The sequence below is a fragment of the Hyla sarda genome, chromosome 13 (assembly GCF_029499605.1).
Source record: "Hyla sarda isolate aHylSar1 chromosome 13, aHylSar1.hap1, whole genome shotgun sequence".
In the NCBI taxonomy this organism is placed as follows: domain Eukaryota; kingdom Metazoa; phylum Chordata; class Amphibia; order Anura; family Hylidae; genus Hyla; species Hyla sarda.
The window spans coordinates 27,409,813-27,433,738 of NC_079201.1; the positions used below are offsets into that span (position 1 = coordinate 27,409,813).

At 45.9% G+C, this 23,926-nt stretch overlaps 1 protein-coding gene across 2 annotated transcripts in view; it reads left to right on the plus strand.

The window, feature by feature from the left end:
• The window catches only part of FASN (fatty acid synthase), a 111,223-nt gene extending 107,752 nt beyond the window's left edge, over positions 1 to 3,471 (plus strand). For both annotated transcript variants that reach the window (XM_056550027.1, XM_056550025.1), the window contains exons 42-43: positions 52 to 303; positions 2,335 to 3,471. In XM_056550027.1, coding sequence (XP_056406002.1) covers positions 52 to 303; positions 2,335 to 2,472 — 390 coding nt within the window. In that variant the 3' untranslated portion in view covers positions 2,473 to 3,471. The remainder of the gene's footprint in view (positions 1 to 51; positions 304 to 2,334) is intronic.
• The last annotated feature ends 20,455 nt before the right edge of the window (positions 3,472 to 23,926 follow it).

The window sequence follows — 23,926 nt, forward strand, 5'->3', positions numbered from 1 at the left end:
TGCCTGTGTATCCAGAAAAACATTGCTATAACTTACCTCATCTTCCCGCAGCTGCTGGAAATTCTCCTCCCCCAGAAGGACTTGGAGGGCAGAGTCAATGCCGCAGTGGACCTGATAACACAGACTCACAAGTCCATCAACCATGACACCCTCCACTTCGCAGCTTCCTCCTTCTACTACAAGCTCAAGGCTGCGGACCAGTATGTCCCCGTCACTAAGTATCATGGAAACATCACCCTGCTGATGGCAAAGACAAAAAATGAATATGGAGAAGGCCTGGGAGCGGACTACAAATTGTCTGAGGTACGTGGAGATTCTCCTTTTGTTTGCATTGGTTTTAAACACAAGAGCCCATGAGAGAGATTTATTAAAGGGGTATTCCAACTGGCTCCAGAAACAACAGATTTGTAAATTAATTCTATAAAAAAAAATCTTAATCCTTCCAATAATTATCAGCTGCTGAAGTTGAGTTGTTATTTTTCTGTCTGGCAACAGTGCTCTCTGCTGACATCTATGCTTGTCACGGGAACTGCACAGAGCAGAAGAGGTTTGCTATGGGGATTTGCGTCTACTCTGGACAGTTCCCGAGACAGGTGTCATCAGAGAGCACTTAGACAGAAAAGAATGACTCAACTTCAGCAGCTCATAAGTACTGAAAGGATTAAGATTTTTTTTTTAATAGAAGTAATTTACAAATCTGTTTAACTTTCTGGAGCCAGTTATATATATATATATAAGTTTTTTCCTGGATTACCCCTTTAAAACAAAGAAAAGGTGGGTAGGTTCTCCACAGCTTTAAAGGGGTACTCCATTACTTAGAAACTCAGAGCCCTGTTGATCTCCTGAATGGGACCTTGGCTCTCCTTGTCCAGACCCCCTGCTACCATAAACTTATCCCCTATCCACCGGGTTTGAAAAAAACGGCATAGCCTTGGTAAAAGGGGTGTGGCTAGAGGAATGTATGTTTTCCCAATTCATTTTCAGCGAGGGACCTGCCGCTAAAGAATGGCAGATCATGCTGATGTCCTCTATTAACCCTTTAGATGCCATTAGGGACAGGTGCCAGTGGGTTCGGGATGCTCATCAGACCCCTGCAGTAAGATCGCAGGGGTCCGATTATATGGGTCACCTACCCTCTTTCTGCAGGTCGGATTGAAACTCCAGTGATGCTGCCTGGCTTAGCAAGACTGTATCAGTGGAAGTTCTTTTACAATGATATGTAATAGCATCGCATTATACAGGGGATGCAATCTAATGATTACATATAATAGTAAAAAAGTGTAAAATAAAGAAATGTTTTTTAAATTATATTAAAGCTCCTCTCCTAATAAAAATTAAAATCAGCCCCTTTTTACATAAATAAATATAAATAAACTCATTTGGTATGGCTGCCTGCAGAATTGTCTGAACATATAATGTTTTATATCCCACATGGTAAACGGCGTAAACATAAAAAAATACCAGACGCCAGAAAAGCTCATTTTTGGTCATATTAAAGGGGTTATCCAGGAAAAAACTTTATTTTATACATCAACTGGCTCCAGAAAGTTAGACAGATTTGTAAATTACTTCTATTAAAAAATCTTAATCATTTCAGTACTCATGAGCTGCTGAAGTTGAGTTGTTCTTTTTTGTCTAAGTGCTCTCTGATGACACCTGTCTCGGGAACCGCCCAGTTTAGAAGCAAATCCCCATAGCAAACCTCTTCTACTCTGTGCAGTTCCTGAGACAAGCAGAGATGTCAGCAGAGAGCACTATTGCCAGACAGAAAACAACAACTCAACTTCAGCAGCTGATAATTATTGAAAGGATTAAGATTTTTCAATAGAAGTCATTTACAAATCTGTTTAACTTTCTGGAGCCAGTTGATATAAAAAATTAAAAAAAAGTTTTTTTCCTGGAATACCCCTTTAGGGTACGTTCCCATCTGGCGTATTTGCTGCTGCCTATTTTATTTTCCCATTTAAGTCAATGGGTAGGAAAATATGTAGCAGAAAATATGCCAGATGGGAATGTACCCTTAAAGGGGTACTCCACTGGCCAGCGTTTGGAAGTAAATGTTCCGAATGCTGTTTTCAGGCCCCTCGTGACATCATGACCATGCCCCCTCAATGCAAGTCTATGGGAGGGGGCGTGACGGACGTCACGCCCCCTCCCATAGACTTGCATTGAGGGGGCATGGCCGTTATGTGTGGCCGACCCCCTAAGTGTGAAAAAAACTGCGTTGGCTGGCGAGTGGAGTGCCCCTTTAAGCAGATGTCTTCTTAGAGCTAAGCTTTAGAGATATTTGGTAATGTAGCTTCTAAATCTGGATATAAATTCTTTTTCCAACAGGTGTGTGATGGGAAGGTGTCCATTCACGTCATAGAAGGAGACCACCGCACGTTTCTGGAAGGAACCGGTGTCGACTCTATCATCAGCATCATCCACAGTTCCCTAGCTGAGCCTCGCGCGAGTGTCCGCGAGGGTTAAACGAAAGCGCTAGTGTGTCATCTCCTTGCAAGGCTCCTGTAGGTTCTGCTAACATAACGGAGAAAATGGCTTCATCTAACACGCTGGACTGGCATCTGGTCATCCGCAGAGCCCTTATGAGCCATTACTTCACCCGCATTTCCCAGTGCCATAATGGTAACTCCAGTGGCCAATCACCCTGGAAGACTCATCTTTCATGTCCATCACTACTTTCCCTGCTCTATGTGTAGCAAACACAACGAAAGCTCCCCATGCCTCTACATAGAGTAGCGTTCATTTTGTAGCATGTTGTTCTTATCAGTATTCCAAAGGTAAAACGTTAGCACTTAGAAACCCTGCGCACCACTTGGAATGACTGCTCCTCGTCCTCTGAGGCTTCTCCGTGCCTGTGAAGAGGCTGACGGCTCTTTGAATGACATCGGTCTTCGTTCCGTGGAGTCCCTGTCAATCTCGACGTCTTGATCGCTGTTGTATTTTTGTAATTTTTTTTCTTTTTTTATTTCAACGTTCCGTAATTTATTGTATCTCTTATTGTTCTTTGGATCACTCACTCATCGGAGATGCGTTCAACTCCATCTGGACATGATACGTGGAGTCAAAACCGTCATGTCTGCTTCTTGATCTGCACTTGTACAATTATTCCCCCTCCCCAAAAAAAAATTAAAAAAAAATCATAGGCCGGCATTTATCATTGTAGGTGTAAGTGACATCTTTTTTTTGTGTGCTGGTAATATGTAGGAGCGCCAAATGTATTAAATGGTCGCAGAGCGTAATTTTGCGCAGGTACACATTAGCCCTGATTTACTAACATGATCCCGACTCTTTTTATCGGGTTATGCGACACAATTTGTGTTGCACGTCCTCTGCGACACTTTACTAGTAAAAACCCGATTACTCAGAGTATTTTTTTTTTTTAAAGGGGTACTCCGGTGGAAAACTTTTTTTTTTTTAATCAACTGGTGGCAGAAAGTTAAACAGATTTTTAAATTACTTCTATTAAAAAATCTTAATCCTTCCTGTTCTTATTAGCTGCTGAATACTACAGAGGAAATTCTTTTCTTTTTGGAACACAGCGCTCTCTGCTGACATCACGAGCACAGTGCTCTCTGCTGACATCTCTGTCCATTTTAAGAACTGTCCAGAGTAGGAGAAAATCCCCATAGAAAACATATGCTGCTCTGGACAGTTCTTAAAATGGACAGAGGTGTCAGCAGAGAGCACTGTGCTCGTGATTCAGCGGAGAGCTCTGTGTTTCAAAAAGAAAATAATTTCCTCTGGAGTATTCAGCAGCTAATAAGTACTGGAAGGATTAAGATTTTTTTATAGAAGTAATTTACAAATCTTTAACTTTCTGGCACCAGTTGATTTAAAAAAAAAAAAAAGTTTTCCACCAGAGTACCCCTTTAACCCTACTAAAGGGGCGTGGTTTGCATAATTAGGGGCGTGTTCCCGACATTTTCAAGAAAACTCGACAGTTGCATTTAAAAACCCACCAGAAAAATAGTGAATTACTGAACTTTAAAACCCGACTGCCTTGAGTTGTGGGGAATCTGGATGTGTTTTTTTTTTTTTTAATCCTGTTACTTTAGTCCCCTTAGTAGCTTTTTATATTACATTTTTCATTTTTTTTTTTTTTTATTAGTTTTTTTGGGAATTTCTCTCTTTTTAAAAAAAAAATAAAAAATCTTGGCTTTCATTTCCTTTTTAATTTTTTTAACTTTTTGTTTGTTAACCCATTAACGATCATGAATGTAAAGTTACGTCCTGGTGCAGAGTTACTTTGCTTTACTTCTCTCTTCACATAGACCAAAAGGCTAAGCTAAGGTTACGTTCACATGAGCGGATCCCCAGCATGTATTACGCTGTGGATCCGCCGCTGAAGGACCGCTGTATGTTGCCTTTACAGGTGCCTGCTCGAAGCAGCAATCCGCCGCTACGAGCAGACACACTGAGACGTGCAAGTTGCCGCGCGCGGGGGCAGTATACTCGCACATCACGTCTGCTCCCGGCCTAGCTCAGGGAGCAGGGAGCGCGGCCGCGATGTACACCGCGCATGGGCGGCAACTCACACATCGCATTAGTGCGTCTGCTTGTAGCGGCGGCGGCTCGTAGTGGTGTGTCTGCTTGTAGCAGTGGCCCTTCAGCGGCGGATCTGCAGCATTAAATACGTTGTGGATCCACTCGTCTGAACATACCCTAAATCTGGGCTTGTGTACTTTAAAGACTTTTAAGTGGCTTTGCGCCTTTTTTTTTGCGCCTTTTCACAAAAAGGCGCAGTTCAAAAAACCCTTCCATATCATGTGTATTGCCAGAATCAGTGGATTGCAACTCGAAATCGGCAGAAATGTGTAACCAAAAGACGCAAACGAACCCTGCTTGCGCCTTTTTTTGCGCCTTTTCTAGACACAAAAAAAACAGTCTAAAGACAATGATAAATGTCGGCCATAAAGCATAAAAAACGATACAGTACGAGGCAGTGGTTTCCTGCTGACACATAAATATATGAGCACCAGAGTGACTAGAAAATTGTGTTGTTAGTGATGGCAATGAATTTACATATATATATATATAGTTTTTGGATGCTTTAAAGGGGTACTCCGTTGCTCAGTGTTTGGAACGCTGGAGCTCGTGATGTCATAGCCCCGCCCCCTCAATGTAAGTCTATGGGAGAGGGCGTGACGGCACGTCACGCCCCCTCTCATAGAGTTGCATTGAGGGGGCGGGGCGTGATGTCATGAGGGGGCGGGGCTATGAAGTAACGAGGTGCCGGTTCCAGCGTTCCAGTACCCCTTTAAAGGTTACATGAAGGGCCAGCAATATGTAATGCCTGGACAGATGGATGGGAACATGCATTCAATGGTCCAAGAAAGCAAGTACTAGGGTTTTGAGCATCTTCTAGTGGGGGAGTGATCCTGACACCCGCTCATGAAGCAGGTGTTATCTACACTGGAAATTTCCTTAAAGGAAATGCGAAGATCTGCTGCACTTATGACACAGTTGAGAGGTGAACACAGGGTTAATGTTCTCCCAGATGAAGGCTCAGAACTTAAGGCTGCATGAAGGATTGACTCTTTGTAGATCTTAGGGATGTGATGGGACTTTCACTGTCAGCATGGACACCTGTTTACATCCTCCCTCTGTTGACCGCAGCAGAATAACTTTTACGTAGGCCTATATTTTAATATCAAGAAATAATTGTGACGGTTACTTTTTTCATACATTATTTTTCTCTCTCCTGGTAAATATTGCTGCTTTACGATAGTCTTGTGTATGTTGCACTCTCATATTATTAATAAAGAAGGAAAATGTTCCTGTGCTGTGTTTTTGTCCCCAGAATATTTGTCTGGAATCTTTTCTAGAGGAGTTGAGAACAAGCCACAGGTTAGGTGGATCATAATATTCTTTTAGGATTTACTTATCCTTAGCAGAGCTTTTTGTTATCTGCAAAGGACCTTAAAGGAGTACTCCGCTGCTAGACATCTTATCCCCTATCCCAGGGGTCAAGTCCTGGGGAAAAAAAAGTGTGGGAACTCACCCAAGATGTACTTGACATCTTATACCCTATCCGCTGCTGGGGACCACCAGGTTCTCCCTGCTGCACCCGGCGTTTGTTTAGAGCGTTGGGTGCAGCACCGTAGGCTTGTGACGTCACGGCCCCTTCCATAGAATTGTATTGGGGGGCATTACTGTGACGTCACGAGCCTCTGCCGCACCAGTCATCCTGCACGGAGCGAAGCTCGCTCCGTGCATCGGATGTTTGGGGTGCCGCAGCCAGGATCGCTGTATAGGGGATAAAATGTCTAGAGGTGGATTACCCCTTTAAGGGCTGGTCCTGCAGGACTCCTGCTAATGGGAACTGCGTTCCTGCTGTGGAAAAAGTGCAGGAACTCTGTTCCCATGAGTTCCTGCAGGACTTGAGCCCTGCCCTATCCAAAGGATAGGGGATAAGATTCCTGATCGTGGGGGTCCTGCTGCTGGGACCTTCTAAATAAACGCCGGGTTCCTGCGGCAGTGGTCGTGATGTCATGGCCACGCCCCCTCATGATGTCACGCCACACTCCCTCCATTCATGTCTATGGGAGGAGATGAATGGAGGGGGCGTGACATGATGTCACGAGGGGGCGTGGCCATGACGTCTTGATCACGGCCTCTGGCTCTGAGCATTTTGAACAAAAAGCCTTTGGCTGTCCGGGCATGCTGGGAGTTGTAGTTTTGCAACAGCTGGAGGCACACTGGTTTAGAAACACTGGTCCACAGTATTATATTGTCCATATATTAAAGGGGTTCTCCCCTGGAAATTATATATTTTTTTAAATCAACTGGTGCCAGAAAGTTAAACAGATTTGTAAATTACTTCTATTTAAAAATCTTAATCCTTCCTGTACTTATCAGCTGTTGTATGCTCCTTTCTGTCTAACCACAGTGCTCTCTGCTGACGCCTCTGTCTATTTTAGGAACTGTCCAGGGTAGGAGCAAATCCCCATAGCAAACCTATCCTGCTCTGGACAGTTCCTAAAATGGACAGTGGTGTCAGCAGAGAGCAGTGTGGTCAGACAGAAAGGAAATTCAAAAATTAAAGAACTTCCTGTGCAGCATACAGCAGCTGATAAGTACAGGAAGGATTGAGATTTTTTTAATAGAAGTAATTTACAAATCTGTTTAATTTTCTGGCACCAGTTGATTTAAAAAAAAAATGTTTTCCAGGGGAGTACCCCTTTAAAGTGAACATTTCTCATAAATACAAATAAAGGATTTCTCCATTCAGCATGCCCAGTTGGAGGAATCATCTTGTCCAAATATTACACTAACAGACCATTGATTTTATTGTCAATTAAGTAATACTTCATTTCCCCTTTGGTGGCACTGCTGGGTTATTGACAAGTCGATGCCACATATTAGTGTTGAAATTGATTATAATTATTCTGATTGTTGATCTATATATTAATACTTATATGCCATTGCCAGTGCTGCAGAAATATATATCGTACCCTTAACCTATATCATCAGCTTGCTATTTGCTTGTAACTAAGATGAAGACCTTGGGACGAGGCCAAAAGACGCAAGATAAAGAAGTTGGAAGTTAGAGACAAAACATCTGAAGAAATATATACTGTGCAGAAGGACAGATACATCCAGAATTTTCTGATAGAATAGGGAAATGGCAACATAAGTGACCTATGGTTAAGAAACAATTAAATGCTTAAAATGCTAATATATACAGACTGTCACGATGCCGGCTGGCAGGAGGTGGATCCTCTGTGCCAGAGAGGGATTGGCGTGGACCGTGCTAGTGGACCGGTTCTAAGTCACTACTGGTTTTCACCAGAGCCCGCCGCAAAGCGGGAGGGTCTTGCTGCGGCGGTAGTGACCAGGTCGTATCCACTAGCAACGGCTCAACCTCTCTGGCTGCTGAAGATAGGCGCGGTACAAGGGAGTAGACAGAAGCAAGGTCGGACGTAGCAGAAGGTCGGGGGCAGGCGGCAAGGTTCGTAGTCAGGGTGGATAGCAGAAGTTCTGGTACACAGGCTTTGGACACACAAAACGCTTTCACTGGCACAAGGCAACAAGATCCGGCCAGGGAGTGCATGGGAGGAGGTCAGATATAGTCAGGGACCAGGTGGAAGCCAATTAAGCTAATTGGGCCAGGCACCAATCATTGGTGCACTGGCCCTTTAAGTCTCAGGGAGCTGGCGCGCGCGCGCCCTAGAGAGCGGAGCCGCGCGCGCCAGCACATGACAGCAGGGGACGGGAACGGGTAAGTGACCTGGGATGCGATTCGCGAGCGGGCGCGTCCCGCTGTGCGAATCGCATCCCCGACGGCCATGACAGTGCAGCGCTCCCGGTCAGCGGGACCGACCGGGGCGCTGCGGAGAGAGAGACGCCGTACGCGCTCCGGGGAGGAGCGGGGACCCGGAGCGCTAGGCGTAACACAGACACAATACTCAAATAACCAATCAAAATATAACATGATTGTCACGATGCCGGCTGGCAGGTAGTGGACCCTCTGTGCCAGAGAGGGATTGGCGTGGACCGTGCTAGTGGACCGGTTCTAAGCCACTACTGGTTTTCACCAGAGCCCGCCGCAAAGCGGGATGGTCTTGCTGCGGCGGTAGTGACCAGGTCGTATCCACTAGCAACGGCTCACCTCTCTGGCTGCTGAAGATAGGCGCGGTACAAGGGAGTAGGCAGAAGCAAGGTCGGACGTAGCAGAAGGTCGGGGCAGGCAGCAAGGATCGTAGTCAGGGGCAACGGCAGAAGGTCTGGAAACACTGGCAAGGGACACACAAGGAACGCTTTCACTGGCACTAAGGCAACAAGATCCGGCAAGGGAGTGCAAGGGAAGTGAGGTAATATAGGGAGTGCACAGGTGATAACTCTAATTGGAACCACTGCGCCAATCAGCGGCGCAGTGGCCCTTTAAATCGCAGAGACCCGGCGCGCGCGCGCCCTAGGGAGCGGGGCCGCGCGCGCCGGGACAGAACAGACGGGGAGCGAGTCAGGTAGGAGAGCCGGGGTGCGCATCGCGAGCGGGCGCTACCCGCATCGCGAATCGCATCCCGGCTAGCAGCAGGATCGCAGCGCCCCGGGTCAGAGGACGTGACCGGGGCGCTGCAGCGGAGGAGGTGAAGCGAGCGCTCCGGGGAGGAGCGGGAACCCGGAGCGCTCGGCGTAACAGTACCCCCCCCCTTGGGTCTCCCCCTCTTCTTGGAGCCTGAGAACCTGAGGAGCAGACTTTTGTCAAGGATGTTGTCCTCAGGTTCCCAGGATCTCTCTTCAGGACCACAACCCTCCCAGTCTACTAAAAAAAAATTTTTTCCTCTGACCTTTTTGGCAGCCAAAATCTCCTTGACCGAGAAGACGTCCGAGGAGCCGGAAACAGGAGTGGGAGGAACAGATTTGGGAGAAAAACGGTTGAGGATGAGTGGTTTGAGAAGAGAGACGTGAAAGGCATTAGGGATACGAAGAGAAGGAGGAAGAAGAAGTTTATAAGAGACAGGATTAATTTGACACAGAATTTTGAAAGGACCAAGATAGCGTGGTCCCAACTTGTAGCTAGGGACACGGAAGCGGACATATTTAGCGGAGAGCCATACCTTGTCTCCAGGGGAAAAAACGGGGGGAGCTCTTCTTTTCTTATCCGCGAACCTCTTCATGCGTGAAGAAGCCTGTAAGAGAGAATTTTGGGTCTCTCTCCATATAATGGAAAGGTCACGAGAAATTTCATCCACAGCGGGCAGACCAGAGGGCAAGGGGGTAGGGAGGGGGGGAAGAGGGTGACGGCCGTACACCACGAAAAATGGGGATTTGGAGGAAGATTCAGAGACCCTGAAGTTATACGAGAATTCGGCCCATGGAAGGAGATCTGCCCAGTCATCCTGGCGGGAGGAAACAAAATGTCGCAAATAATCACCCAGGATCTGGTTAATTCTTTCTACTTGTCCATTGGACTGGGGATGATATGCAGAGGAAAAATTTAATTTAATCTTGAGTTGTTTACAGAGAGCTCTCCAGAATTTAGACACGAATTGGACCCCTCTATCCGAGACAATCTGCGTAGGCAACCCGTGAAGACGAAAAATGTGTACAAAAAATTGTTTAGCCAACTGAGGCGCAGAAGGAAGACCAGGAAGAGGAATGAAATGTGCCATTTTGGAGAATCGATCAACGACCACCCAAATAACGGTGTTGCCACAGGAAGGGGGTAAATCAGTAATAAAATCCATACCAATCAGAGACCAAGGCTGTTCGGGGACAGGCAGAGGATGAAGAAAACCAGCGGGCTTCTGGCGAGGAGTCTTATCCCGGGCACAGATAGTGCAGGCTCGCACAAAGTCCCCAACATCCGTCTCCAGAGTCGGCCACCAATAGAAGCGGGAGATGAGTTGCACAGATTTCTTGATGCCCGCATGACCTGCGAGATGGGAGGAGTGACCCCATTTGAGGATTCCGAGGCGTTGGCGTGGAGAAACAAAGGTCTTTCCTGGAGGAGTCTGTCTGATGGAGGCAGGAGAAGTGGAGATCAGGCAGTCAGGTGGAATGATGTGTTGCGGAGGGAGATCAACTTCTGAGGCATCCGAGGAACGAGAGAGAGCATCGGCTCTAATGTTCTTATCGGCAGGACGAAAGTGAATCTCAAAATTAAATCGGGCAAAGAACAGAGACCACCGGGCCTGGCGAGGATTCAGCCGTTGGGCCGACTGGAGGTAGGAGAGGTTCTTGTGGTCGGTGTAGATAATAACAGGAAATCTTGATCCCTCCAGCAGATGCCTCCATTCCTCAAGTGCTAATTTAATGGCTAGAAGCTCTCGATCCCCGATGGAGTAGTTCCTCTCCGCTGGAGAGAAGGTCCTAGAGAAAAAACCACAAGTGACAGCATGCCCGGAAGGATTTTTTTGTAGAAGAACAGCTCCAGCTCCTACTGAGGAGGCATCAACCTCCAATAGGAAGGGTTTGGAAGGGTCAGGTCTGGAGAGCACGGGAGCCGAAGAAAAGGCAGACTTGAGTTGTTTAAAGGAGTCTTCTGCTTGAGGAGGCCAGGACTTGGGATCAGCATTTTTCTTGGTTAAAGCCACGATAGGAGCCACAATGGTAGAAAAATGTGGAATAAATTGCCTGTAATAATTGGCGAACCCCAAAAAGCGTTGGATAGCACGGAGTCCGGAGGGGCGTGGCCAATTTAAGACGGCAGAGAGTTTGTCTGGATCCATCTGTAGTCCCTGGCCAGAGACCAAATATCCTAGAAAAGGAAGAGATTGGCATTCAAACAGACATTTCTCAATTTTGGCATAGAGTTGGTTGTCACGAAGTCTCTGAAGAACCATACGGACATGCCGGCGGTGTTCCTCTAGATTGGCAGAAAAAATTAGGATATCGTCCAGATATACCACAACACAGGAGTATAATAGATCACGAAAAATTTCATTGACAAAGTCTTGGAAGACGGCAGGGGCATTGCACAGTCCAAAGGGCATGACCAGATACTCAAAGTGTCCATCTCTGGTGTTAAATGCCGTTTTCCACTCGTCTCCCTCTCTGATGCGGATGAGGTTATAGGCGCCTCTTAAGTCCAATTTAGTGAAGATGTGGGCACCTTGGAGGCGATCAAAGAGTTCAGAGATGAGGGGTAAGGGGTAGCGGTTCTTAACCGTGATTTTATTAAGACCGCGGTAGTCAATGCAAGGACGTAGGGAGCCATCTTTTTTGGAGACAAAGAAAAATCCGGCTCCGGCAGGAGAGGAGGATTTACGGATAAAGCCCCTTTTTAGATTCTCCTGGACGTATTCGGACATGGCAAGAGTCTCTGGGGCAGAGAGAGGATAAATTCTGCCCCGGGGTGGAGTAGTACCCGGGAGGAGGTCGATAGGGCAATCATAAGGCCTGTGAGGAGGTAGAGTCTCAGCTTGTTTTTTGCAGAAAACATCCGCGAAGTCCATATAGGCCTTGGGGAGACCGGTTACTGGAGGAACCACAGAGTTACGGCAAGGGTTACTGGGAACCGGTTTTAGACAGTTCTTGGAACAAGAGGACCCCCAACTCTTGATCTCCCCAGTGGACCAATCCAGGGTTGGGGAATGAAGTTGAAGCCAGGGAAGTCCAAGGAGAATCTCCGAGGTGCAATTGGGGAGGACCAAAAGTTCAATCCTCTCATGATGAGATCCGATGCTCATAAGAAGGGGCTCCGTGCGGAAACGTATGGTACAGTCCAATCTTTCATTATTTACACAATTGATGTAGAGGGGTCTGGCGAGACTGGTCACTGGGATGTTGAACCTGTTGACGAGAGAGGCCAAAATAAAATTTCCTGCAGAACCAGAGTCCAAGAAGGCCACTGTAGAGAAGGAGAAGGCAGAAGCAGACATCCGCACAGGCACAGTAAGACGTGGAGAAGCAGAGTAGACATCAAGGACTGTCTCACCTTTGTGCGGAGTCAGCGTACGTCTTTCCAGGCGGGGAGGACGGATAGGACAATCCCTCAGGAAGTGTTCGGTACTAGCACAGTACAGGCAGAGGTTCTCCATACGGCGTCGTGTCCTCTCTTGAGGTGTCAGGCGAGACCGGTCGACCTGCATAGCCTCCACGGCGGGAGGCACAGGAACAGATTGCAGGGGACCAGAGGAGAGAGGAGCCGAGGAGACGAAACGCCTCGTGCGAACAGAGTCCATATCTTGGCGGAGTTCCTGACGCCTTTCAGAAAAACGCATGTCAATGCGAGTGGCTAGGTGAATAAGTTCATGTAGATTAGCAGGAATTTCTCGTGCGGCCAGAACATCTTTAATGTTGCTGGATAGGCCTTTTTTGAAGGTCGCGCAGAGGGCCTCATTATTCCAGGACAATTCTGAAGCAAGTGTACGGAATTGTACGGCATACTCGCCAACGGAAGAATTACCCTGGACCAGGTTCAACAGGGCAGTCTCAGCAGAAGAGGCTCGGGCAGGTTCCTCAAAGACACTTCGGATTTCCGAGAAGAAGGAGTGTACTGAGGCAGTGACGGGGTCATTGCGGTCCCAGAGCGGTGTGGCCCATGACAGGGCTTTTCCGGACAGAAGACTGACTACGAAAGCCACCTTAGACCTTTCAGTGGGAAACAGGTCCGACATCATCTCCAGATGCAGGGAACATTGGGAAAGGAAGCCACGGCAAAACTTAGAGTCCCCATCAAACTTATCCGGCAAGGATAAGCGTATCCCAGGAGCGGCCACTCGCTGCGGAGGAGGTGCAGGAGCTGGCGGAGGAGATGACTGCTGAAGCTGTGGTAGCAACTGTTGTAGCATAACGGTCAGTTGAGACAGCTGTTGGCCTTGTTGCGCAATCTGTTGTGACTGCTGGGCGACCACCGTGGTGAGGTCAGCGACAACTGGCAGAGGAACTTCAGCGGGATCCATGGCCGGATCTACTGTCACGATGCCGGCTGGCAGGTAGTGGACCCTCTGTGCCAGAGAGGGATTGGCGTGGACCGTGCTAGTGGACCGGTTCTAAGCCACTACTGGTTTTCACCAGAGCCCGCCGCAAAGCGGGATGGTCTTGCTGCGGCGGTAGTGACCAGGTCGTATCCACTAGCAACGGCTCACCTCTCTGGCTGCTGAAGATAGGCGCGGTACAAGGGAGTAGGCAGAAGCAAGGTCGGACGTAGCAGAAGGTCGGGGCAGGCAGCAAGGATCGTAGTCAGGGGCAACGGCAGAAGGTCTGGAAACACTGGCAAGGGACACACAAGGAACGCTTTCACTGGCACTAAGGCAACAAGATCCGGCAAGGGAGTGCAAGGGAAGTGAGGTAATATAGGGAGTGCACAGGTGATAACTCTAATTGGAACCACTGCGCCAATCAGCGGCGCAGTGGCCCTTTAAATCGCAGAGACCCGGCGCGCGCGCGCCCTAGGGAGCGGGGCCGCGCGCGCCGGGACAGAACAGACGGGGAGCGAGTCAGGTAGGAGAGCCGGGGTGCGCATCGCGAGCGGGCGCTACCCGCATCGCGAATCGCATCCCGGCTAGCAGCAGGATCGCAGCGCCCCGGGTCAGAGGACGTGACCGGGGCGCTGCAGCGGAGGAGGTGAAGCGAGCGCTCCGGGGAGGAGCGGGAACCCGGAGCGCTCGGCGTAACAATGATGATTTTGACTTAATAACTAACCACCCCTTTTTGTCAACTGTAAAAACCAATGTACTTCAGTATAATAAACAGAACTCCTTGGGACAGCTCTTTAGCCAGTATGCTTAGAAGGAGATATATATATGTGTATTTCTTGTGTCGACACTCAGCAGTATTGAGCAGCAGTCACTCACATTTTAAGGCCTAACAAGCAGCCAACCTTAACATTAGCAGGACATCTTGTGATCTGCTTTTAATTGGGCTCCTTCTAACAAAAAAGGAATTGTCCAAAGCACAAAAATGGATGTCTCAGTTTCTCTTGCTTTTAAATGAATGTTACTGCAGTATGTTACAGAACATAACATTCCTAAGGTCATTCTGATCTCATTATATTCAGCGCAGATCGGCTCTGCTCCGGCTGCTGTTTGTTGTGCCAAGATAGCAAATGGCAAGTTATTTAAGCTGATTCCAGAAAAATTTGTTTAATGAGAATTTGCACATTTTATAAGGTTAACACTGTCAATTTACCTGAAGGAAAACCTCATTGACATTGGATTTATTATGTTTTTTTGCAGTATATGTCTACACTAAAAGACAATTTGTATTTAACCCCCTTCCTTCAATGCTTTCCTCTTGCAGGAACTGCTGACACACTCCAGCCACATGAGGTCTAGCATTGTTTAGCATTAGGAGGAACCCAGGGCCAACCGCACCAGCATATGGTCTCACAAGGGGTCTGAGGATCTCATCTTGGTACCTAATGGCAGTCATGCTACCTCTGGCAAGCACATGGAGGGCTGTGCGGCCCCCCAAAGAAATGCCTCCCCACACCATTACTGACCCACCGCCAAACCGGTCATGCTGGAGGATGTTGCAGACAGCAGAACGTTCTCCACAGCATCTCCAGACTCTGTCACGTCTGTCACATGTGCTCAGAGTGAACCTTCTTTTATCTGTGAAGAGCACAGGGTGCTCACAGTGGTGAATTTGTGGTGAATTTGCCAATCTTGGTGTTCTTCACAGAAGGGTGAATGGGGGTGCGAAATCCCATAGAAGTCTATGGGCTTTAATTTGAGGTGGAATTCCGCAAGCGGAAGTTCTGCTATGGGAATAGACCCTTGGACTTGTTTCTACATTCATCCATAAATATCTTATTTACTATTTTAAGAACCAGACTTCATTAGATGTAGAAGAAGAGAGGCGTACATGTTCTACCTTCTCCAAGACTGCGTTTTACTTGAAGTTCAAAGAATTTCAAGTCCATAGCAAAAGCTCAGTCAGATCTATGGTATAGAGTAGGGGATCAGCGTCTTTTTTTTATCTGAAGATAAGAAAAGAATTCGAACCTAAGAGCTTATATAATCTTTTTTAAACTGTGAAAAAATCAGAAATCTGAATGTCATGGCCTTACCCAAACCTGAGGAAGTTCTTTGGAGTGCTCTGGACTTCTTGCATGTCTTGGTTTCTAAGAAATTATGGTATTAAACAGACTTAAAGGGGTATTCCGGTATCATTTTTTATTTATTTATTTTTGTCAAATCAACTGGTGGCAGAAAGTTAAACAGATTTGTAAATGACATCTATAAAAAAAAAAAAAAATCTTAATCCTTCCAGTACTTATCAGCTGCTGTATACTGCAGAGGAAGTTGAGTAGTTCTTTTCAGTCTGAGCACAGTGCTCTCTACTGACACCTCTGTCCATGTCAGGAACTGTCCAGAGCAGGAGAAATTTGTTATGGGGATTTGCTCCTACTCCTACTGTACAGTTCTTGACACAGACAGAGGTGTCAGCAGAAAGCACTGTGTCAAGACAGAAAAGAAATCCAAAAAGAAAAGAACTTCCTCTGTACCATACAGGTACTGGAAGGATTAAGGTTTTTTAATAGAAGTCATTTACAAATCTGCTTAACTTTCTGTCACCAGTTGATTTAAAAAAATAAATAAATAAATGTTTTTCACTGGAGTACCCCTTTAGTGTATGTAGTGGATGGCTGGCAGAATCTTTTTGTCATTTGAGGGTTGTTTAACCCTTAAGGACCCGGGCTTTTTCCTTTTTTTCATTTTCAATTTTTCCTCCTTAACTTTAAAAAATCATAACTCTTTAAAATTTTCACCTAAAATGCTATATGATGGCTTATTTTTTGCGTCACTAATTCTACTTTGTAATGACATTAGTCATTTTACCCAAAAATCTACGGTGAAACGGAAAAAAAAAAATCAATGTGCGACAAAATTTATGAAAAAACACTATTTTATAAGTTTTGGGGGCTTCCGTTTTTACGCAGTAAATTTTTCGGCAAAATGATACCTTATCTTTATTCTGTAGGTCCATATGGTTAAAATGATACCCTACTTGTATATGTTTGATTTTGTATCACTTCAGAAAAAAATCATGAATACAGGAAAATTTATATGTTTAAAATGGTCATTTTCTGAGCCCTATAACTTTTTTATTTTTCTGTGTTCAGGGGGCTATGAGGGCTCATTGTTTGCGCCGTGATCTGAAGTTTTTAGCGGTACCATTTTTGTTCTGATCAGACTTTTTGATCACTTTTTTGTGGTATAAAAAGTGATCAAAAATGCGCTATTTTGGCCTTTGGATTTTTTTGGCGCGTACGCCATTGAACGAGTGCTTTAAAAAGTGGTATATCTTTATAAATCGGACATTTCCGCACGCGGCGATACCACATATGTTTATTTTGATTTTTATTTACACTGGGTTTTTTTTATTCTTGGAAATGCCGGGTGATTCAAACTTTTTTTTTTTTTTAAATCAACTGGTGCCAGAAAGTTGAATAGATTTGTAAATTACTTCTATTAAAAAATCTTAATCCTTCCAGTACTTTTTAGGGGCTGTATACTACAGAGGAAATGCTTTTCTTTTTGGATTTCTCTTCTGTCATGACCACAGTGCTCTCTGCTGACCTCTGCTGTCCATTTTAGAAACTGTCCAGAGCAGCATATGTTTGCTATGGGGATTTTCTCCTGCTTTGTACAGTTCCAAAAATGGACAGCAGAGGTCAGCAGAGAGCACTGTGGTCATGACATCAGAGAAATCCAAAAAGAAAAGCATTTCCTCTGTAGTATACAGCCCCTAAAAAGTACTGGAAGGATTAAGATTTTTCAATAGAAGTAATTTACAAATCTATTCAACTTTCTAGCACCAGTTGATTTAAAAAAAATAAAAATAATAAAGTTTTCCACGGGAGTACCCCTTTAAGGGTAAGTTTAGACACAAAGATTTTTATCTCCCAAATGTGGAGCTGAGGAGGTCAGGTAGAGGATTTTATTCATTGCTTGTGTGGATTTGTGGTATGTAAATTATTTTAGAGAATCACTATCATTACTATCATTTTAATAAATTTTGCAGAAATATGAACATTACCATGGACAGCTGAATGGGCAGTATTTGGCATCTTCACCCAGACAGATGTTCAGTCCGATCCTAAATACTAAAATTCTTCGACACTGATCTTGTCAGCCATTGCCAAAAAACGATATTACATAAATGAATTTCACATAGAGCATCTTACCCAGGGGATAATAAATTGGATTTTTTAAATGGAGGGATTTCATGTTAAGTTAAATTAATGCAGACAAAAAATATTTCACAATTTTATTAAAGGAGATATCTTATGGGAAAAAAAGTATCCCCTATCCGCAGAGTAAGGGATACGTTTTAGATTGGGAGGGGTCCAAGCACTGGGGCCCCATGTGATCTCCTATATGGAGTCCTAGGTCTTCCCTGGAGCTGTGCACCACGACCCCTCCATATATCTCTATATATAAAAATGTCTCATTAATTAAACCGCACGGACAATGGCGTACGCGCAAAAAAAATTCCAAAGTACAAAATAGGATATTTTTGGTCACTTTTTATATCATGAAAAAAATTATAAAAAGAGATCAAAGAGTCCGATCACTACAAATATAGTAACATTAAACACTTCAGATCACGGCACAAAAAATGAGTCCTCATACCGCCCCATACGCCAAAAAATAAAAAGTTATAGGGGTCAGAAAATGACAATTTTAAACATTAATTTTCCTGCATGTAGTTATGATTTTTTCCAGAAGTACGACAAAATCAAACCTATATACCGTATATACTCGAGTATAAGCCGAGTTTTTCAGCACGATTTTTCGTGCTGAAAACACCCCCCTCGGCTTATACTCGAGTAAACTCTCCACCCGCAGTGGTCTTCAACCTGCGGACCTCCAGAGGTTTCAAAACTACAACTCCCAGCAAGCCCGGGCAGCCATCGGCTGTCCGGGCTTGCTGGGAGTTGTAGTTTTGAAACCTCCGGAGGTCCGCAGGTTGAAGACCACTGCGGCCTTCGACATCATCCATCCCCCTCTCACCCCCTTTAGTTCTGTACAGTACTCTCCTCCGCTCGGCGCTGGTCCGGTGCTGCAGGACTGTCCGGTGAGGAGGTGGTCCGGTGGGATAGTGGTTCCGGGCTGCTATCTTCACCGGGGAGGCCTCTTCTAAGCGCTTCGGGCCCGGCCCCAGAATAGTCACGTTGCCTTGACAACGACGCAGAGGTACGTTCATTACCAACGTACTTCTGCGTCATCGTCAAGGCAACACCTCTATTCTGGGCCCGAAGCGCGGAGAAGAGGCGCCCCCGGTGAAGATAGCAGCCCGGAACCACTATCCCACCGGACGACCTACTCACCGGACAGCCCTGCAGCACCGGACCAGCGCCGAGCGGAGGTGAGTACTGTACAGAACTAAAGGGGGGTGAGAGGGGGCTGGATGATGTCGAAGGCCGCAGTGGTCTTCAACCTGCGGACCTCCGGAGGTTTCAAAACTACAACTCCCAGCAAGCCCGGACAGCCGATGGCTGCCCGGGCTTGCTGGGAGTTGTAGTTTTGAAACCTCTGGAGGTCCGCAGGTTGAAGACCACTGAGGGCGGATGATAAGAGGATGATGAAGGGGGGGTGTGGGATGATGACAAGAGGATGATGAAGGGGGTGGGGATGATGAAGGGGGGGGTGTGGGATGATTACAAGGGGATGATGAAGGGGGGTGGGGATGATGACAAGGGGATGATGAAGGGGGGGTGTGGGATGATTACAAGGGGATGATGAAGGGGGGTGGGGATGATGACAAGGGGATGATGAAGGGGGGGTGGGGATGATGACAAGGGGATGATGAAGGGGTGTGTGGGATGATGACAGGTGATGATGATGAGGGTCTGGATGATGACAGGCGGTGATGACGATGAGGATGTTAATGACGGGTCTGGATGATGACAGGGGGGATGATGTATTTCCCAACCTAGGCTTTATACTCGAGTCAATAACTTTTCCTGGGATTTTGGGTGGAAATTAGGGGCCTCGGCTTATACGCGGGTCGGCTTATACTCAAGTATATACGGTAAGTAGGGTATCATTTTACTCGTATGGACCTACAGAATAAAGATAAGGTGTCATTTACCGAAAAATGTACTGCGTAGAAATGGAAGCCCCCAAAATTTACAAAATGGCATTTTTTCTTCAATTTTGTCACACAATGATTTTTTTTTCCATTTCTTCGTAGATTTTTGGGTAAAATGACTGATGTCGTTACAAAGCAAAATTGGTGGCGCAAAAAAAAGGCATCATATTGATTTTTAGGTGCAAAATTGAAAGAATTATGATTTTTTTTAAGGTAAAGAGGAAAAAACGAAAGTGCAAAAATGAAAAAATCCTGAGTCCTTAAGGGAAAGAAGAGGCTTGACCCAGGGCTTATATGGGGGATACTCTGGAGGGGTCCCATAGATCACCCTTAGGTCACATGGTCACTGGTACCTCCCTGGGTTACAATCACATAAATGTAACACATTTTATATACAATACTCTATATAACAAGCATAGAAGCAGGTATACAAAGGAACAGGTGCAGGGGGGGGGGGCTAGGGGTCACTGTATGGAGGCTGTCTGACAGGGCAGCAAGGGTACAGGGGTGCAACTCCTGTACTGGGCCACCACAACTTGATAATCCAAATATCTAAGTTTGTACAGTGTGCTCTTTCCTCTGTCATTGTCCGATTTTGGACTGTTGCCTCCTAGAAAGGAAGTCAGAGGAAGCAGGAGATCAATCCAGATCAGAAGGGTTGGGGAGCGGACACTTTAAAGGGGTAGGAACACCCACCAGACACTTAAAGGGGTACATCTTATCCCCTATCCAATCTCGGCTGCAGTACCCCAGACATCCGGTGCACGGAGCGAACTTCGCGACTGGCGATGTGAGGCGGAGGCTCGTGATGTCACGCCCACGCCCCCTCAATGCAAATCTATGGGAGGGGGCGTGACATTAGTCATGCCCCCTCCCATAGACTTGCATTGAGAAGGCGTAACTGGGACGTCACGAGCGGGGGTGTGGCCGTGACATCACGAGCCTCCGGCGCTGCACCCGACACTTGCCGGTTGCAGCAGGGAGTCCCCAGCGGTGGGACCCCCGCGATCAGACATCTTATCCCCTATCCTTTGGATAGGGGATAAGATGTCTAGGGGCGGAGTACCTCTTTAATGATTTATGTGGCTAAAAAAAAATATTTTTCTTTATTTTTCTTTATTTTTCCCAGCACCTACTTTGCAGCGTTAAGTGTTTCTGGAGGTGGAATCTGCTGACTTGTCCCCTTTAAATTCTAATGTAGCAACTATAAAAGAAAACTGAGCTTTTACAGCTTCTGTCTTCTTATAATGTGGTTTTCAATCAAAATGCAGTCTCTAAAAAAGATTATTGTTATGTCTGGCCTTCTGAAGCATGCTGTCAGTAATAGGGCTCTGTATATAGGATTTCAGGGCACAGCTGGCAGCGGAGAAGGCGTCAAAGATTTTTTTCTTTCTTCCTAACTAACCTCTGAATCTCCCATTTTGATTCCCATCTCAGAATTTACCCATAATGCCTAGGGAAACTTTTAAGTTAGGTTCTCTTAATACATTGAAACTGACCTACAGAACTGGAATATGTCTGACCCAAGGATTGCACTGTAATTGCAAGTATTCTACTCAAAAAGTTGTTTCTAAAAATAAATGTCCCCCCCCCCCTCCTCCTCCCGCTAAGTCCATTTTTCCAAATTCCTTTAACTTGTTATATGCCTGATATATACAGTTTCTTCTCATGTGTTAGTGTGCTGTGTCACACTCCTATCTCACCATACACTGTGGTATTAGGATGTGCAAAGGTTAAATGTTTCTCTGTGCTGCCACCTATGGTGGGTTACAAATGTGAAGGATGCATGGAACTTTGGTCACATGACTCTCCCATAAACAGTTTTTTTTATTTAAAGGGGTACTCTGGTGGAAAACTGTTTTTTATTTATTTTTATTTTTTAGATGAACTGGTGCCAGAAAGTTAAACAGATTTATAAATGCCTTCTATTAAAAAATATTTACCCTAACAGTGGGTCCATCTTGAATGCAGTTTGTCCCCTGTGCATCCTGTGGCTTTACCCTGTGTGCCCCTGCATATGCGTCCCCCGGTATATCTTCTCCCCTATGTTCTACGGCTCCTGCTCCCTACCTGGGATTCTATACTAGTGTCAGGAGGTCTCTCCTCCCGTCCCTTGACCCCTGACTCCCCTGTTTAGCAATCCGCTTTTTCCTGAGGATTCGGGTATTAGAGTCTTGTTGGGACTCCCCCAGGATTCCAGACCTTGCCGGTTCCATGCCGTGGTGAACGGTGTCCTCTTGCCCCCACCAGTCTCTGTCCCTTTTACTAGCACTAGCTTCACCTACACTAGACTGCAGCACTCTCATGCCTCATTGACACCCTCTACACTGCTTTCCAGACCTCACACTTCCTTTGAAAAATGATGTGTCCTTTCTAGTCCTCCCGCTCATTCTGTTTCTTTAGTCTACGGAGTGCTGAGATCGGAGGTGGAGCTGGGACCCAGGCCTGGATTTATCTCGAAATGGGAGACTGACTTGGGCATCTCTTTGACGGACCATGACCTTTCCAAACTGTTCCTCCTTACGCATAAGACTTCATTATTGTCTAGATCCCAGGAGAAGAATTTTAAGATCTTGTCTAGGTGGTACAGGTGTCCTGAGAGGCTCCATGAGATGTTCCCCTCCGCCTCGGCGCTCTGCTGGCGTTGTGGTCGAGCGGTGGATCCTATATCCACATCTGGTGGGACTGCCCTCTTATTGCTCCTTTCTGGACAGCTGTATTTGCCCTCTACAATAGGGTCTGTTTCGCCAGCCTGTGCACTTATTTCCCACTACCCATGCTCCATTACTAGAGCCAAGAAGGGGCTGCTGCGACACTTCCTGAGTGCGGCTCGGCTTATTATCCCTCGCCACTGGAAGTCTCCTGTCACTCCGTCTAAAGTGGAATTGGTGGAAGTCTTGAACCGTGTTAGGAGAATGGAGGAAATGGTCTCTACTGACTCTGACAGGGTGGATAGCTTTACTGCTACCTGGTTCTCGTGGGACTCTTTTAGGGACTCCCCGGAATTTTCCCGTTGGCTTTCTTAATCTTCCTCACTTTCCTTCCTTACCCGTTCCGTGTCCTTTCCGCCCCTCCGTATGTCTTGTCGGTGTTTCTGTCTTTTTGTACTCCTGTGTTTGTCTGGTTTTGTTTTGGGTCCTCTGTTTCTCTTCCCTTCTTTCATATATGTTCTCTGTTTCCTTCCTTTCTTTCCTTTTATTTTCTTCCTCTATTGTTACCTTCCCTGTTTACTCTCCGATAGGGTTATTACCCTGAGTGCCTTATGTCAGGTTGGGACATTGAGTATGTCTGATTGTTTGCCGCAGACAATGCTGTTTTGTACTTTTTGAGTGTTTATAAAACTTTAATAAATACAGAATTACCATAAAAAATCTTTACCCTTCCAGTACTTTTTAGCAGCTGTATGCTAAAGCTAGCATAGCTAGGTTTGCTATGGGGATTTTCTCCTGCTCTGAACAGTTTCTGATACGGGCATCAGGTGTCAGCAGAGAGCACTGTGGACAAGAAAAAAAAAATGCAAAAAATAAATAAATAAGAATTTCCTCTGTAGCATACAGCTGCTAATAAGTACTGGAAGGACAAATATTTTTTAATAGAAGTAATTTACAAATCTGTTTAACTTTCTGGCACCAGTTGATTTAAAAAAAAAAAAATAATTCCGCCGGAGTACCCCCTTTAAAGCTTCTAGAATGTTCTGATGGAGGAGTCTCCCCCAGTCCAATCTAGTTCAGTTTCTCCTTCCAGATAAGCCCGCCATTAAGCAAGTTAACCAAGCCCTGGTTCTGCCAGAGGATCTACATCCAGTTCCAGATGCTAAAGTCTAACCTGACTCAGCTCTGCGTCGATGACTTGATCATGGCACTGTGTGGTGTTTCAGAAGGTTTACCCAAGCCCACACAGTAAAGGAATTCAACTCAGTTATTCTGTTCCAGCACCAAGAGGGAGATTTGCAGGGCTCAAGTGTGGAACGTTCGGTCCGGTCGGATCATTTTTGCGCTGTATGTGCTTTTACAACCGGACCTCAAACCGTGGTTGACCACGGTTTTAGGTCCGGTTGTAAAAGCGCATACGGCGCAAAAATGATCCGACCGGACCGAACGTTTCATTCCAGCCGGCTCATTGAAATGAATGACATACGGGAGCGCATACGAAGGCATACGGGAGCGCGAGGTTTTAGCTCCCCCCTGCCGTATGCGCTCCCGTATGGGAGAAAACGTAGTGTGAACCCAGCCTTAGCACTTTCTATTATTTTACACCCCAATCCCAGTCAAAAAAGGGCACAGGGGGTAACTTGATGTGAAATTTACTTTTCAGTTTATTTTAGTTAAAACTTAGTTTCTATAATAATTGCCAATTTTCTGGCTGATATCTTGTGGGAACGTCAATTTTCTTAGAAGGTTTAGAAGATATTCATAAGATGTTTTCAAAG